We start from the raw sequence: 19,371 nt of genomic DNA, 5'->3' as shown, positions 1-19,371 counted from the left end.
AAAAAAAAAAAAAAAAAAAAGACCATATCGAAAAATATACAATAAAAAGTATCGATCAAAACTTAAATTATTTGATTACAGACTATTAATCATACTGGTTCTTTATACTACGATAACACTGTAAATTATTTAACAATACCAATATAATTTATAAATTCTGTCTGCATTTTATTAATTCATTTTGCACTCTACCAGAATAATTCAATAGATGCACCTATAATAACCGATTAGGTTTGTTATATACCTACAATACATAATATATATACATACATAATGTAACATACTTGCTTCATTCTAAGATAGTCACTGACCAGAAAGCCTGTGACAAAGTGAATGAAGGAATACTGTAGAGGAGAGCGTTACCCACGCCTAGTGCATACACGTGTCAAGTCGCAGTCTAGCTATTGAGTGTTACAATAGGCATTGTATAGCCTCGCTTATCTCATATTCGCCTGGACGGTGCCCGTTCCGCACTGATAAAGTTCTATATAACTCGTTAGTGAGTGTCGTGTTACTTATAAAATCAAATGCTATCAATTAACTACACGTATTTATGTGTACGTTTATGTAATTTTACTTTTTTAACCTTTATAACTTTACAATCTATAACGTAACAAATTAAATGAACTTTCTTAAATTTTTACTATTATAGTGAAAGAAGATTTTTGTAGATGACGAAAAAAAAATTTTTTTTTTTATTGTACACCAAAAATGACCACAAACGTAAAAAAGAAAATATACGTATTATTCACTCTGAAACAGGCGGTCTTTCGCAAAGATTGCGATCTCTTCCAGACAACCTGATTATCGTGGAGAAGCAGTAATAATAGAAATATGTATGTAAAATTTACATATAAAACAAAAATACGCAAATATACAAAAATTCATACTTGCTTGCATTCGAGAAAATCGAGAAATTCGAGAAAGAAGATAACGATCAAGAATACGTAACACATTTTTATGGAGAGAAGTACCTAGATGACGTAATTTTTTATTCAACAACATCATAGTAACTAAAACGTACAGATCTTATCTATATTCAAATAGATTCCAGTTCACTTCATGTTATAGTAAGTAGTTGAATGAGTTGAAAATTTCTGATTTAGAAAAAAATATCTGATATTCCGTGATAAATGACATTATCTTGGCCTCTTAGATAAAGTCATCAAAAATGAGTGGCTACAAAATGATAAAAAATAGTATACTTAAGAGTCAGCATATTAACTTGATAGTAGCAAGTTGTGTAAAATGTGTGCAAGGAAAGTATCACGTGTTCATCAAGATTTGATTGAAATAATAGAAAAAGTAGCTGAAATTAAAAACATTCAAAATATACAATATAGTGTCGATTTCGGCTACGAAGATGTCGATTCATTTGCGTCTGGATTACATAAAGTCATCATAAATGGGACTAGAAATGGTGTAAAAATAAAAATAGATTTTGTTATAAAACGACATTATAAACCTGAAGATCGAGTGTGTTTTAGAGAGGCGTATAGAAGAGAGTTTGTGATGTACAATCATGTGCAGCCCATTTTTCTTGAGATACAACGTAACTTAATAACAATAGAAGGTTTAAAATATAAATTTCCCAATTGTATTCTGTCTAGTATAGAGTACGACAAGGAATTTATTGCAGTGCACACAATTCCAAAATCCAAAGTATTTAACAGGTTCAAAACAATGGACTTCTTACATGTTTCATTAGTTGTGAAAAATTTAGCAAAATTTCACGCATTTTCTTTAGTGGCGGAAAAATTATATCCAGAAAAATTTAATGATATTAAACGGGCTCTAAGTAAAGATGTGCAATATTCAGATTTGAATAGCATACCCAATTCCCTTATCTGGTATTTCAATGCATCTGTGTCTGTTATAACAGACCCTGTAATCAAAAGTCAGCTGTCACAAATAGCGCCTCATATATTTACAATTTTAAACAAATACAGCACACCGGTCTCTAAATATAATGTGATATGTCACTCCGATTGTTGGAATAACAATAATATATTTATATATCAGGTAAATTATTTCATAAATTTCTCTTCATTATTTACTGGTTTTGTAGACAAAAATCACACATGATAATATATTTCAGGGCAGAAAACCAGTCGAAGTAGTTTTGGTGGATTACCAGTTGGCGCGTTTTGCATCACCGGCTACAGATATTTCATATTTCTTGTACATGAGCGCAAATTACGATTTTCTCTCCAAATATTACGACCAGCTACTAGATATTTATTATGGAACGATGGCAGGTATACTCCGTCAGTGTGATATTGATATACAAGAAACATTTCCTAGGCATATATTACATGATCATTTGAAGGAATATTCGGTTCTGGGTCTCGTAGAAGCTCTAATATCAATGAAAATTGTAACAGCGGAGTCTGAAGAGGCTCAAAAAATGCTTGAAATGAAACACCAAGTGCCAAATGGCTTGCACGAGTTTGAAACACAGAATCAGATTATGTTCGTTGAACGAGTTAACGGAATTGTTAAGTTTTTTTTCGAAAGGAACTTCACACTGGATGGAGTTATAATAGAACAATAAATATTATAAATACGCAGTGTATTTTTATTGATTAGGAAGACTTTATACTTAGTACAATCGTAAATCACTTCTATAAGAGCTCTTTTGTTTAATTCATAGAAAGCTAGATGCTTCGTTGATGGGTCAGAGATTAATGTGCTGTCGTTCTAACAATCTTAAATAAACACCAATTTAAACTGATTTTAAATCATACCTGTCCTTACTACTAATGATTGCATCAAATTCATCTACTCTACTTTGGAACAGATACAAATTACAGATTATATGTATTTATAGCATACTAATAAAAACAAAAACTAAAGTGTAATTTTTTTCATATAAATGTTATTAAGAAGTTTATTATTTTAAATCAAAAAATGCCGAACTAGAAAAAGTAATAAATTTAATACATTTTGCGAATATGTATTATGCCCCAGCAAAGATTAACTTCATTAAATAAAAATTCGTAGAAAGTATTATACTAAGATACTATTTACAGATCCCGTGTTAATTAATGCTTTTGCAAGTAAAACAAACGCTTCCAAATCCTACAACTAAGTTAAATAGCAATTATAAAACTGTTTTATTACAGCTAAATGATATAGTTAAATTGAAAAACGAGAACTGTAAAACAAGCTCGACATAGTTTCGTACTTTTACTTGTTTCTGTATTGCTGTACTTGTTTTTGGGCCATGGAAATGTATTTCCTACAATAAGATAATAAAAGCAGCATTGCGAATTTGAACTTTTTAATTGAACTACCGTTTTACCTCCTTATTACTATTCATTATGATTTTAAAAATATACAGGTTCAACACTGTATTAGCTTTAAATACAGTGTCGTTAAATAAAAATTATATACTACGCTGCTGAAAGCTAAGAAAAGTGAACCGGTTGTGACAGAAAAAATAGAATACCCACCATAAAGAACAAGCAATTATTCAGCACCTTGTACATATTTATGACTATACAATGTTCTACAATGTACATAATTGCTAAGGCTTACCGTGTTCTCGTTTGAGCTCCTCGGGCCATAAATAGTGAATTTTCCCGCACCCGTGTCAATATCGACATGTTTGGATGCCGACAGCTACATAGTAAATAAACCAGGTATATAAACAATACGATTGTACCTCAGAGAACATTGAATGTCTGAAAATCTATTATGTGTATTGAGTCCCTTCCATATTTGCTGTTTCATTCAGCGGCTTTTGTAAAATGTCAATGTTATTTCGATGCCTACGTCTATATAACTTTTATTTTGTGTTTCTTAAAATTGCGTCATCATTTGTAGAACGACTTCATTTGTATCTATCTATGTTTGTTTAATGAAACTGTGAATGGCATTGTAAATAAGGGTAAATAATCTAGTTTCGGCAAACCAATTTCAAATTAAGGTGAAATTGTGTTAACGTTTTCTAAGCATATATAGTAGGTATATGCACAGCTAGTTCTAATTTCAATAACGCAATAAATCTGTTTAAATAACGTGTGATAAAGAAGTTATTTTAGTTTATATAAAGTCACTTAACGATCGATCGAGGTTTCGTTACTCGAGCCATGAAATTAAATGAGCGTGAAACCCTTGTGACGTGGAAGGTGATAGGCCGCTTAATACTAATACTAAGCTGCCACCTCGTTTTAGGTCGGAATTTCACTAATCTTTCGTTAAATTTATATTTCGGCACGAACTTGAAGGCTTTTCGACAAAAGGGTCCTTTTGTAACAAGCGAGGATAACTTTTTATAGGAATAATATTATATTTATCGTTTGCTTGAATAAAAACTCTGAAGATATTTACTTTACAGAATGATTTCGGTAATTGTAAACATGACTGCTTATTGTGTGAATAATGTTGTTGTTGTATATGTATTCTTTATACGTAGGTAGCTTGCTTTTTAATAGAATTACAAACTAAAATAACAAAGGTAAATTGCGGTTAGATTGAAAATCTAACAACATATTGGGGAAATCGAAATATTTTTAATGTGTACAGACAACAAAAAAATAATCTATCACGGGCTGTCATTTTTATCATACGGAAATTTACAGTTCGTATTTATGCGTCTTAATGCTATTATTTCCTATGGCATTATGCACAAGTGAACTTGTGCCTGAAGTATGCCTCCATTCTTTCTAAAAACTACTTACTACACTGACATGTTCTGTATGAAATGTGATAATTATGTTCAGCAATGTGACCCTCATAGACACGTTGATAGGGTAGAAAAATGCTTTAGAGATAACGATAGCTCGTTGTGACACTAGTAGTAGGGTTAAGTGTGATGTTTAAAGTTAACCCTTTTAGTCGGCGGAACAAAGGGCGGCTCGTAAAGTCGGTCGTGTTTTGCTATTCGGGCAAGCGGTGCTCTAACATTCTGCACTTAATTGTTTTTAGCGCCTCGTATTAAAAACAAGATGCTATACTTTTTCCTTTGTACCGATTATTTAATTCAGTTTTACTGCTTTCTTGTAATTTCTAAAGTTAGGCTATCAGTTGCGAAGGCGATTTAATTATTTATTTAAAAAATGTAATCTCTTGAAGCGTTTGTTCATTTTAATTAGAAACGAGTAATTAAAACGAAAATTTTAAAAGTCGTCCATCATATTTTGTTTAGGCACTTAAGTTGTGAACGATTGTCATCTGACATAGTTATTAACACTTCCGGCGAATTCATCTTTCAAACAAAAATCATAATCACAGACATACACAGAGTTACACACAATTTTAACAAGCATTACATTGTTTATATTTTAAACGTGATAATGTATTTGTCTGTTTGTTTACCTTTTTTCACGTCTCAAGGAAGCGATTTCATAATATGATTTTTATGTTGAAAGATAAATAGCCTTACAACATAGGAATTTCCTTTGACTACACAGACGAAGCTGCGGGCAGATAGCTAGTGGGTATGCATAACCTATTAAGTAAGAAAAGCTTAACCCATAAACCTATAAATTATTTAGTGTCAGTCTACATCTACGTCGTTTCTAAATTAGGAAATATATTGTCCCATTGTTCGCTAGGAAGAGAAAATATAAAATGGATAAACTGCAGGGGCGGAGTGGCTAAAAGCGAGTGTAGAAGGTAAAATCTCTCCTACGGCGGTGTCGGGGTCGAATCTAATTTTTCCCCCACTAATGTCCGCCTGCTCTTCGTTCAGGGTTGAGTGATCGCGAAAATTGTTACTTCACATTTACAACACCGGGAACTGGCTTAAATGTATTCTATTGTTTCTCGCAGGAACGTTTGATATACGATTAAGATACCTACAATGGGATAAAAGTAAAAAATGAATGTACCTGTCTTTAACCACGTTGTACACCAGTTTGTTTTACTTTTCAGAACATTGGAAAAACTGATTTAAGCACACATACCTTTTAAATATTTTTTGTTTATAGATAGATAATTACTTGCCTAGATAAATTAAAATATCGTTGTCTTTATATTAATCAGTGCACAATTTTTTTGACGTAGTGTGACAGTGATAATTTTTTCTCTAATGAGATTTTAAAGAATGGAAAAAATTTGATCACGAAGCAGGATTCGAACCCTCGTCATTTTGTCAAACCGTAGCAACTATTAGCGTCTCGGCCACCCGTGATTCTGCCTCAGCAATCGAATTTCTATTGCTCTTACTCTACAATTTCGGTTTCATATGCCTCTCTTAAAATAAATTATGTGTTCCAATAATCACATTTTGTTAATTACCTATGAAATAATTTGAAAAACTTGTTACGTTGTGAAATCATAAATGCAATCTGCTTCGTTCATCAATATGTGAGTTGATTACGCCCCGACAGCCATATTTTCATTTATTTATGGAACACATATTAATCAGCTTAAAGTTCATTAGTTTTATTCGGTCGGTCATGGCTTCGCGTGATGGTAACGGGTGCATTGAATTATTGATCCCACTATGGTCGGTTGTTTGATTAAATATTATTGAGATATTTTCAGCGGGAACAGGTGTGTAATGGAAAATCACTCAGAGAAATGTCACTTTCACTCACGATATGCTGACGTGTATTCATTTGATGTGTTTTAATTGGAATTTATTTTTCTGAGATACGGAAAATAGAACGGATAGATTTATTGTGTACAATGAATCTAAGAAAAAGTTGTTCACCCAAACTATCTTTCAACGTTAATGAACGATATGGATTTAGAAAACTGTTAATAGTAATATACTAGAATATATTTTTATGATATGGTGTATAAAGGTGTGTAATGGTGTTAAGTGTATTGTTTGATTACCTAAATCTAATTAATATTTTTTTATATATCTAAGTTTTACATAACACAAAGTTTCATTCAATGGATTGGATGTTCTGATTTATTAGTTTCATTTATTTTCGTTGGCCATTCATATCGTTATCTCAAGCCAGTTACAGATGCATCGGTGAAAGCAATATGGAGCAATATTTGCGTATAAATATAACATCTAGACTATAGCCGTGATATGGAGCCGAGATTAAGCCTCTTGTTGTAGAGCCCATCATTATTTCATATCACGTCCGGGATTGGAGTGCGCGGATGGATTATTGATTTTGGAAATGTGTGCTCATTTATTGTCCTTATTTGTTTAAACGTGAGATGCGCGGCTTCCTTATAATCCGGTCTTATAAGATGTAGGGTGCTGTGGATAAATTAGATAAAATAATTGCTTGCAAAAAAAAAGGTGTGTGTGCGATTCACACACGATAGAAGTGAAACTTAAGTAAATCGACAAAAGAATTAATAAAATAGTATGTATATTTCTGTCTCACTCTTTGCCGGCTTCATTCTACACATTTTTGTATTTGTGTTTCTTACCTGTCGTTTTTCCGTTGCATCAGGTTTGAAATCACAACGATTCTAAAGAAGTTTCACTTCAAAAATAACAAATAAATACTATTATAATACTAGATATTTCTAATGAAAATAAGACGCCATTATAGTTTCATTTTAAACTAAGAGTAAGATGTAAAAAAAATTCGATACAAATGTTATTCGGTAAAATGCAAGTATAAAAGGCTATACGACGTTAAATACTAAAATGTTTTACCGTAAATATTATCATAAAACAGTGTGCGAAAAGAAAACAGAAAAGCTCCTGAAATGCATGGAATTAACGCCGCAAGCAGTTTCGAGGGTGGACTCTAATTAAATTTTTGTAAATACGCTTGCATGGACGCTTTTATTTAATTTCAGGTTCGTATTTGTCGACTGCATTAAATGAGGATAAACAGTCGGAGATGCCACCAAAAAATTTAAGCAATGAGCTTATTTCGAATCTCATAGCTATCCTTCAAAGACAAGATTAATTTTTCTTATTTTACTGCGTCCTTTCTTAATTTAATTCTGCACGCGAGATGATATTTTTATATAGTATTTATGTAAAACATATGTATATTATTTGTTTATTAAGTCATTTTTTTGATATTCTTATATATCTTTACTATTTTGCACTAACCCTTGCATTCCCTTTCCTAGCAGGTTGCCTGGCAGAGATTGCTGTCTAGCAATAAGGCCTTTGTACGAAATATCATTGTGCTAATAAGTGTAAATAAACAAGTAAAAAAATAAATAAATAAAATATTTTTCTATAGGCGCGGTAGATTTTGGCGTCTCGTAGTGACCGTCTCAGAGTCACATAGTACCTGACGTATAAATCTTAAATTTATTTTAATATTTAGACGCTTATGCTGAATAACCATGCCAAGTAACACAAATAAAGTGCATGCTCTTGCGATTCATTTCACGGTACACGCGGTGCCCCGTATATCATGGGATATTATTTGAACTATCTGATGAATATAAGAATATTATACGGAGGTTGGACTTGAAAAGATAACAAGAATTATAATTAATTTACTGAAAAAGTTATTTCTTTCATTTGCAAAACACATCTTGGTCCTGATTTCATTTAACAAAGTCCTTTTTCCCTACGGTACTATAAGCCGCAGGCATACTCTTGTTTAGGAAATGATGGTTCATTCATAATCTAATTACTGTTGAGTGTATTTTTATCTAAATCCTTTGTTATGCAAATGTAGCTGCTGCTTTGTTTTTAATATTTCAATTTTTAAGGGATTATTTGTGTTCTTGCGTGCAAATATAAGCGATATGCCATCCGCAGATGTATCAACCATTACTTGCTTTATATGGGAAGTGAGTGGCTGACGTCATAGTATAGGATCTTGTGTGGTACTATATAAGTTCTATATAAGATAAGTTTAATCTTTAACAACGATTTCCAATGGTTTAATGAGTAGTGGGAGATTAATTACACTTCTAACACTTTCTTCAAATAAAAGTGTTCAGTATCGTAGGATACAATTTCATAAAATGTTTGAAGATCCGCCAAACTCAACGATTGACTTTAAAAGGATAAAGTTCCATTTTATATCAGCATTACTGGAGCAATTCAATCTCAAACAGTCTAAAATTTAATTTCAATTCTTGCTTCCATTTTCCTTGCGGTTATAATTTAATGTGCGGACAAGAGACACCCATAAAATCTAATGGGGCAAATTCCAGGGCGCTTTGAAGCTTTTAAGATTTATATTTTATATATTAGATTAGGTATGGTGCTTTTAAATTCTTATTAAAATCTATGCGATGTTCATTTATCATGATTTCAATTTACTCGTGACAGTTGATGTAACTTAGGAATTCAAATTAATTCTTTGTGAGTTTATGATATTTTGCAAAATTATAACTTTGTGTTTGAAAGAATATGGATTAAGACTTATAGAAATTGATCTGTCTTTACAATTTGTTTCATCTCCTTAAACCATGTCTCCAGAACATAGATTATAAATACAAAATGATAATATCCCTAAAAAAGGTCTAAAACTAAATAAAATATCACACAATACAATATTTTCAATTCAAATTTTATAAAAATTTAACACTTAATGTTACAAAATCTGAATAAATATACACAAACAGTTTTTCAATATTGAATATTGAATGCATTATTTCATACATTCGAAAAATCGTCTTGCGTTTATTAGCTTATACTTAGTTGTTTTACAATTCACATAGTTGCAAGAAGTAGCTGATAGTTTCATAAACCGCCCCACCTCGTATACCGGCCCACGCCCACCGTCTTCTGTATTCATTATGCTCGTGCTTGTTGTATTATTCTACAATCTTGACACAATAGACACACCCCGTGGGTGTGAACGTTCAATGCAAATATATAGCTTGACCTATTTTATGAGCCATCAATAGTAATGGTTTTTAGATTACTTTTTTATATATCTTCTATATATATAAAATTCTCGTGTCACAGTTTTCGTTGCCATACTCCTCCGAAACGGCTTGACCGATTCCTCTGAAATTTGGTAAGCATATTGGGTAGGTCTGAGAATCGGCCAACATCTATTTTTTATCCCGATATTCCTACGGGATACGGACTTACGCGGGTGAAACCGCGGGGCGCAGCTAGTACATACTATAATTTTATTTTATGATGAAGACGTCACAATAGCATAAAAGATATGACATTATTAAATAAATATTTTTTCACTTGTAGCTTTCAACCTATAACAACAATATTTTAGCAATATTCAGTCCACTATCAATGCTTATTATTTTATTACAAGAGAGCACACAATCACAGTTCAAAAAATTGATTTGTAGTAAAAGTTGATAATGATTATAAAATAAGAGAAAATAATAACTTAATAAGATGAAAATATGAAGTCATTCTGAAAGGAACATGCTTCACACATAAATTAAGGACGTGACTGAAAGAGTGTTATTAGTAAAAATGTGAGTTTTATATTCGAGCCTAAAAGCCTGTAGGCGCAAGCTGTTAGTCTGACGTCATCTTTCTTTATTATTTTCTCACTTACCAAGGATTTTACAATATATACTGAATACCAGCACTTTGTGTTACAACTTAAATGGGCTACCCTCTTTGTTCATTAAAATTGTAATCTAAGGCTTCCCATTAAGGTTGATAATTTTTAAGGAAAATTAATATTTATATTATTTTACAATTTTGATAGAAAATTCAAGAATAAAGTCAGTTTTTAATATTATTTGTAAAGCTACCTCTTGCCTCTTGAAAATTAATAATTTAACAAATAATATTTATTATTATATTGCGGCAATGAATTGCAGTCATACTTTATAAAATATCTCTATTTCATTGCACCCCTCCATTATTGGCGTGGAATAAGGAACATCGACCATAAGACGTTGTAGACAATTCTACCACAGATAACATAATATAGATTCTACGTAAGCACATTACGGCAAACTAGAGAACGCTTTGCCTACAAATCATTAAAGTTGGAAAGGGTCGAGTGTTTGTCAGTTGTTAAGGTGTAAAGGGTTTTGCTTAACGTTCGCTATTATTGTTTTATTGATATATATCCACGTAGCACCAAGAATATTAGTGAAATACCAATATTCAAATTAATATAAAAATCCGTAAAACCGTACCGTTTTTAATTTCACTAAAGATAAATACTTAAATACGTTAGAAATAAACCAAAATTGGGGACGGTCCTGACCATTCTGTAAGCTCGTGAATTTTGGAAACATTATGGAGATAAAATATCGCATAATATACTTTAATCTGGAATTATTATTAATATAGATTTAATGAAACGTCTATAAAATACTTAATGATGTGTCAATTATATGAAATTTATTTATTGTATAAATATATCTTTATTTTTAATATTGCGTTTTGCATTTACTTTATACTACATTCTAGTACATATATGAAAAAAGCAGAAAAGAAGCAGGAAAATGGCGTTTTGTAAAATCCGACTAAGTCATCTTATTAAACTTACATTTTATTTGTAGCAAGTTTTGTTTCGAGCTTATACTTACTCAAGTTAATTAATTACATTAAATACAAAAAAGGCAAGTAGGAAATATTTTTAGTACATTTGTAAATAATTTATAATCTCACAATTCATGTTAATAATACTCAAGATTTTAAAGAAATATTGTTAACTTTTAAAAATGTCACAGCATTGATATTCTGTATATAAAATTTTAGTATATTTCATAACTTATAAAGGGTTTCTTTGAAGAAACTGTGTGTGTGTGTATTGTGCTAAAAACACACATGTCTTTGGCATAGTAGCTCAAGAACAGATGAACCAATTTTGATTTTTCTTGTTTAAGGTGAATTATACAATAAAAATGCTTGATGAAAATCCTTCAAGGATGGCACCCACCACAAAATGGCGAATTAAAAATATTTATCGCAGCTTTATATGGGTATTGAATGAAAGAGATCGCATAGTCAAATATGTAGGTAACTATTACAAATTTGAAATATGATGATATAGCACTATATTGAGCACTATGAAAAATTCCGAACCCAAGACGGCCAAATTAGGGTTGGTGCTTGTTTAAAATTTTCGTATATCGTATTGGTAAAGCAAGAAGGAATTCAACTCATTCCTTATACTGACTTTTAATTTGTGGAGAATAGCTTTATATTTAACGATTTTATAATTACCGCAAACACATATTTTTATTGAATATTTTGAAAATTACATTATAGTCATTTGTATATGTGTAAGTTATTTTTAAGGGGTGTATATAAATTATTTATAGAAATTCTTTCGTGTTTTTTTCCATTGGGAACCAATTTTTATCGAACATAAAACCAGAGATAAGCCTGGGCACGTTGCCACGACGAAAAAAGTCACACCGATAGCTCTGTTAAATCAGCAAGCTTTATATAAAAACTTCGTATTTCAAATATTTAACAAAGTTTCATTTAGAAAATGCCTACATAAAATCGGCAGCTGCCGAGCAGTCAAGCATGACCGGGCTGACTAAGGTTGCTTAAAGAAAGATATAGGTATTTGGACCATCGTACTAACTATGGCATGAGCATAGTGTACCCGATGTAATATTTAGTATATATGGACCATATATTTTCCAGCATCTAAGTAAAGAGAGCAGTATCGAATATTCTCTACAGATTAGCAAGATGTAACGTCTTCGGAATTTTTTTTTTTTGTATATTGTGCATATATAAGAATGTAGAATTTATAAAAGAAAATAACTATGAAAACACCACACACGAAAATAGCGTAATAAAAGCATTTTAAACTTCTATTAAGATGTATGACCGCCACGACGAATTGCTTGTACATAATAAATAATGCTTTTAAGTAGCACAAACACGCCGCACTGGATACAGACATCATGTCTATGAATTTTGTAGTAGAAATTCAGTTAATACCGCCGATGGTAGACAGGCCATGTCCGTGCCTATATTTGTAAGGGGGTGCTTGGCTGGAATCGATTCATACAAGCGGTATTAGCAAGTGGGTAGCTAGCTAATGTGGCTTTGTAGTTGTCTTTTTTCTCTAGCTTACTTATAGATATCGATAACGATATAAATCTTTCAACAGGGTAATGTAAAAGTATTTTTTAGCTAAACCATTTTTTTTTAACAAACAACGCAACTTCTTTGAATTGATATTTAATACCTCTGATGTGGCAGTAAATTGCGCATTCGAGTTGCTTTCATTCCAGTTGGTTTTTATGATCATTGCAGTAAATGAAATTTATAACGATTCGCGCAATATTACTTTGTAAGGTTTATTTTAGTATTTTAAATATTTTGTTGTAATTCATCAGCTTATTGCTACTTCAATTTACATAATCATTTGTGTGTTTTTTCCAATTTTCCTACCAATAACATATTTTTGAGGCAAACGTGGAGTTATTTTAGTTTGAAAGGTCTAATATTGGCTTCATATAGTATAAACTAGTGCGAGACTTCGACCAATGATGTCTACTCACGTACGGAACGTGACGAGACTGCTACTCATGGGAAATGTATGGAATACTAACTCACTATAGAAGAAAATATTTCGGTTATGTATAGAAATAATAACACCTGGAATAGCTTTGACAGAATGTTACTTGTATACTTGTTGATTGAATTAGGATTTAATTAACTTAATTGTTCACCTTTTTTTAATAATATGTTTGTGAAAGTTTAATTATTTGTTAGCCTAAAAACAAACTTTAACAAAAATTGCATATTAATAGCATCTAAAAATATTTCGTGTAGCCCATATTCTCATCATAAAACCGCACAACCTTAATATACAAGTATACATTGAAACTAATGGCTGTGTTTTGTGCAAACCACAGCTTTGCAAACACGTCTGTAATATATAGTAGCATGAGGAGCTTTTTATGACATGCGGCTGACCTAAATTTTAAAATTATGCGCAAGTGGTACTAAATTTTAACTTTGAATAGCGCCGTTTGAATTGAAATTGCAGGTATTGGTTGGTTAAAATATAGAAGTTTATTTAAAAAATGAGAATCACATAAGAAGCAAGAACTGTACCTAGGTATTTGGTTGAATTTTAAGTGCAACTACACAAATTCTTTTAGGTCTAGGTTAGACAGGTTTTAAAAAATATGCAAAAATTAACAGTTAAATATGATGAATACACATGAACATAGATATATTGTTTTATTATTTTCATGACTGCATCATCCAGATCTTTATTTTGTTTTTGAAGTCACGTTCTTAAAATCATTACAAAAATGTATCGTAGGAGCAGGTTACTTTCAACTGCAGGATTACAGGGTTACTCTATATAAATATGCACCAAGGGATCACTAAAGAATAACTATGAATACGACCGTAAGTGGAATAAATTTCAAGCATTGTTAAACTTTTGCCAGTAACTTTGCAACTGTGAGACAAAAACCGAAATATGGTAAGAACTTTAATATTTTTATAAAACTTGAGAGCGTATGCTAAATTCGTGGTAGATGTTTTTCAACATTAATTATTTTTGATGCATCTTCATGTAACAAAGAGTAATATATTTATTTATATGAACTTTTAACGGTGGCTACAAAGACAAAGAAGAACGAAGTAGTTCTATATGTAGCGAATCCCGTGTCCAGTTATATGGCGTAGCGTTTAAAGGGGCATAAATATTTCAAATCCTACTAATATTATAAATGCGAAAGTTTGTAACGATGTGTGTGTTTGTTGCTCTTTCACGCAAAAACTACTGAACCGATTGCAATGAAATTTGGTACGTAGGCAGCTGGACAACTGGAATAACATATAGGTAACTTTTTATCCCGATATTCCTACCGGATACGGACTTACCGCGGGGCGCAGCTAGTATTTATATTAGTTACAAACCTCGAATCTGATGTCGAAATATAAATTAACATTATCTTTTATTTTCTTTTATGACTTTCAAAATTTCTACTGATTAAACATAAGAGAAATTTGCATCACACATTCATGTTGCACAAGAAAATATTACGTACAAAGTTTTATGAAAGTTGAAAATTAATACAAAAGACAATAGAGACAAGACTGTTCTTGAAAGCATCTGATAATAATCACACAGACAGCTGCTACAAACTTTATTCAGCAGGTAATTTGTAAAGGAGTGAAAATGAAAATAATCTCTTGTGACCCTATATAAAGCACCTTTGAAGTATTCGTGATTAAAGATATCTTACACGAAATAACTTAATATACAGTATCATGATATTATAATTTTGTGTTATCATCATTGAGGTATCTTGTTTATTAATTAGGTATTATTTATTATATTTCGTAGCGATTATAAACCAAATGAAATTCCCTATAGACTAATATCATTTAACATTGGAGTTTACATATTACATAATCGAATTTATTTGAATAAAGCGAATACCCGTGTCCCCGTGTGAGGCACGGGGCAGAAGTATTACGCATATGTTATGGGCCGATTTTTTTTTACAGAAGCCTTCAGCTCAGCCTTCTGAATCCTACTAGACCAAGTCGTTTTATTATTTTATTAGACCTCCCCCTCCCTGACCTCGTTTCTATGGTCGTCTAAAAACAAAAAATAGTCGAATCAAATTCAACTAGATGTTACATTGTAAAACGTGGTTCGCTTGAGGAGTATTTTTATTTTTGGCATAGCATTGTTGTAAGTTTCAGTTAATATAATATACTAGTCACAGGGAGTTCATATCCGATTTCCTGGCAACTTTATGGGCTAGTTTGTTTTGGCATTTAGCCCAATAGCTGGCAGATGTTGATAGAACTTTGGGTCTTCACTTCACAACACTATCTCAATGATACAATTAAACCGTCTGATCAAGAAAATTATTCAAGAGAATTTGTAACGGCACGACATGATGTTGTATGTTCCTAATTATTTATAGAAATAATAATTATGTTTAACCAAAAATTAACCTCCTACAAATTGTTAAAACTAAACCAAATTAACAATGGAACAAATGGCGCGCACTAAATAGCTTTCAAATAAAAAAATAATCTAATCGGTTTTCCCAGTAAAATGTTATGAGCCTTTGAACCTTCTTCTTATTTGAAGTCGGTTGAAAAAGGGTGATCGATATAAAGTGGAATTTTTACATACACACGCAACATTATAATCGAAAGATCACCGTTAAAAGTAATGAGGAGGCAAAGAATAGAATTTACATTTTTCCATTTACAAGGATTTCTATTCTGTAGTTTAGGTCATATGTACATGGGATAAAATATTGCAAAATAAAAAAGAAGGTTTATAGTTTTGCTAATAACTTGGTGCGTCGTGAAACTCTCAAAGAATGTTTTCAACATCGGTACAATCTCACTATACAACTCAGTTATAAACTCAAAGTTCTATCGATGGCGACACCGGTGAAACTAATGGATTTTCAGTGTTGGAAAAGATTTTTGACTTCAGAATCATTTTGATTTCACGATTTACAGTGTGAATTTCAGTACTTTTTTTAATGTTTAAGGGTAGTATGCCGAATATTTCTAAAGATAATTGTTTTCGGATTATTCCAAAGCATAAGGACATTTATAAGGTAGGCAAGTTTGATCGCTGAATGACTTTTCCCTGATCCGCCCTGTCTAATGAAATTTTATATAGCTGTTGTCATTTTGTATTATGTAACGTAAAATATGTTTTTAAGTTCAGGTGCAGAATTTTCAAAAACATACAAATATTTAATTTTTAGTTTTATAGCATTGAAATGCTTTATAATGAGAAATTTTGAAAGAATAGAAAAAATTTGATCCTGCCTCGTGATCAAATTTTTTCTATTCTTTCAAAATTTCTCAACATACATATAGATTACCACGAACTGAACTTGATTAGAAATAAATATCTACATAATAATACAATATTACAAAACTCCCTGTTTAATAAACTTTTCACTTAACCAATTCTGTAAATAAACAGCTAATATTGAAGCAATGAGTAGGTACGTGTACAAAGTCAAACACAAAGTTTTAGACGTGTTGATCTTGTGTTTCGCAACATTGTATAATATTATATATATGAACTTTAAATTTCAGGAATAGTTTTCAAAGTTTGGAAACAATGAAATATGTACAAACTTTATTACAAAATTTTCAGTACACAATGTTTTCAGCAATTTTGAGTTTCTATACGAAACATTATTATTTATTTTACCTACGTATTGTACTCATAGTTAGCAATTGAACTATGAGTATTATATATTACAATATAGGTATATTTATAATTTATTAACACCGAGAGAATTTTGAATGCAGGTATCCTGTACCACATATATTAGGTCGTCATAAACTATTTAAGGCTCAGGAATGTTTTTCGTTTTTTGGATATTTTTGTGTGTGATATTTTGTTGATGTTTAGTGATATTTTTGTTTTCAATAATTTACATGTTTTTTTAATACATATTGAGAAATAACGACGATTATATAGTAATTGATTGGGAACACAATTTTTTTTTAAATAGGAAGATGTAGATATTCATTATAGAACTTTCATGATCGACAATTTAGTTTATCAAATTATAATAGTGCTAGTTGCTGAGACAAAGTGATTAAACAATAATCTATCTTCATAACTAAAACGTAATTATAGTTAGACGAGTCAATTAATGCCATTTTCAAATAAACAAACTTAAGTTCTTTGTTTAATCCTCACTTATAATATAAGCTATATTCCATTTTATAATGCTATAAAGTTGAGAGCTTATTTTTTGAACACTAACCTCAAGAACTGCCGCAGTGATTTTAAAAATTCCTTCACCCTGCAATATAAGTACTACGGGCAAAGCTGGGGTTGGTTCATTCGGTTCAGATACCTATACTTATGATGTGTCATTCACGTTTAACTTCAAAACTTATGCAGTTTCATATAGACCTATTTTGCTTGTTACCTCTTTTAGAAGGGAATTTTAAAAAAATCTTTCATAATTGCTTACTTACTTATTATATACTTATATTTATTTATAATAATTTAATATATGGTAAGAAAAAAGTGAATCTGTATAGAGTAACTAAACACAAAAATTATGAACAAAAGGCGGTCTTATTGCTATGTAGCAAACTCTACCAGGCAATCGGGTAGGACCTTTCCTACTAATTAATAATTCCTTAATTATAGGTAGTTTACGGGTTTGCGCTATGCAAAGAACGAAAAAGATTTATTAGTAGGAATCATAGAGAAAATTGATTTTTCTAATTTTAGTTTGATTTAATGGTTATCCAGTATAAGAGTATTGCTTTTCCGGTTATCGGTCCCCGATTTTTATCTATAAGATCAATTATAGATTGTTAAATTATCTTTTAACGGTAACGTTGAATACTTACAAATGCTATAATTTATTATTTATGTGTGTCTTACTACTGTACGTTGATGTCATGTTTTTTGCCTATATTTAAATTTTTTGATTGCTATAAAATGATTCTTGAAAGCTTTTATAATAAAGCTGTTGTTCTGAAAACCAAATTGATATCAACTATTTGTTATCCGTCGTCCTCTTAAATCCATCAGGGATAGGGACTGTAGATTTATTAAGCTTGTAATTAAAACTTGGGGAACCTCGTCAAATCGCACTCAACCCAGGTGAAAACGTTTTAAGACGGCTGAAACGCCAATCCCTCTTTCTAAACCCTCGCTTACAAGTAATACTTGCTCCTTTAACAGCCTTTTGTGTGTTTAATTAGAATTTTTCGTACGTAATTGTCAGGTTTGTAAGTAGGAAATGTTCGAATGTTCCCGCATAAAAGGGTTGAAGCCTAGAGGATCAAGTGGAATGAACGAATAATGAAATAATATTTGATGTTTGCTTTGCTTTTCATTTGTAAATAAATACGCTTACTAATCAAAATGTAATTTTATCAAAAGTTTTAATAACTTTTGAATATACTTGATATGGTTATGATATATCATATAATTATATTTATGGACATAATTGTGATGTATTTAATTCAAACAAATTAAATTAATGTTTATAGAATCAATATGCGCAATCATTAACGATGTAAAGTATCTAGGAGTTTTAATTAAATTTGTTTCCCAGGGTAATGATTAAAACGAGGTTCTCGTCGAATACTTAAAATAAATTACGTGACGGTGCTGTATTTGGTTGCTTGCGGTTTTGGCGCCCATTTACCCAATTGATGAAGATTGTCAGAAGATAAAATCGATTATTATTTAATTTATTTGAAGTTGATAAAATTTTAAACATTCCTACGCATATTATACAATAATTTCAAGTAACAAACAAAAATTTAAAAAAAAATTACCATTAAATAATTGCTTTTACATAAGTTTTATGTCGACAAGATATAGGAGTAGTTTTAGTTCTAATAAAATAAAAAACTATAATTATTTCCAGTTACATTAATGGGCACCGTAAAATAAAAATGATTTATAAAAAATAGTAAAGATAAATATTGAACATATTTTTTCACTTTATTTAATCGTTTTATGTTTAAGATCCTCATTTCAAGGGAGCAATATACTTAGTCTGGCCATAAATACTGTTACACTTAATTATAAAAAAATATTACATTTGAATTTCGAATCTGTC

At 30.9% G+C, this 19,371-nt stretch overlaps 2 protein-coding genes across 4 annotated transcripts in view; both read left to right on the top strand.

Moving 5' to 3' along the window:
* LOC119830861 (kazrin) overlaps positions 1 to 19,371 on the top strand; it is a 64,684-nt gene that overhangs the window by 8,458 nt on the left and 36,855 nt on the right. The gene's annotated exons all lie outside the window — the stretch shown is intronic.
* On the top strand, positions 1,684 to 2,554 carry LOC119830958. The gene is made up of 2 exons (XM_038354150.1): positions 1,684 to 1,887; positions 2,099 to 2,554. Exons 1-2 carry the CDS (start codon positions 1,684 to 1,686, stop codon positions 2,552 to 2,554), a joined length of 660 nt encoding a protein of 219 aa, XP_038210078.1.

This window comes from Zerene cesonia, chromosome 12 (genome assembly GCF_012273895.1).
Source record: "Zerene cesonia ecotype Mississippi chromosome 12, Zerene_cesonia_1.1, whole genome shotgun sequence".
Lineage (NCBI taxonomy): Eukaryota > Metazoa > Arthropoda > Insecta > Lepidoptera > Pieridae > Zerene > Zerene cesonia.
This window is presented reverse-complemented; position numbering and strand designations above follow the sequence as displayed.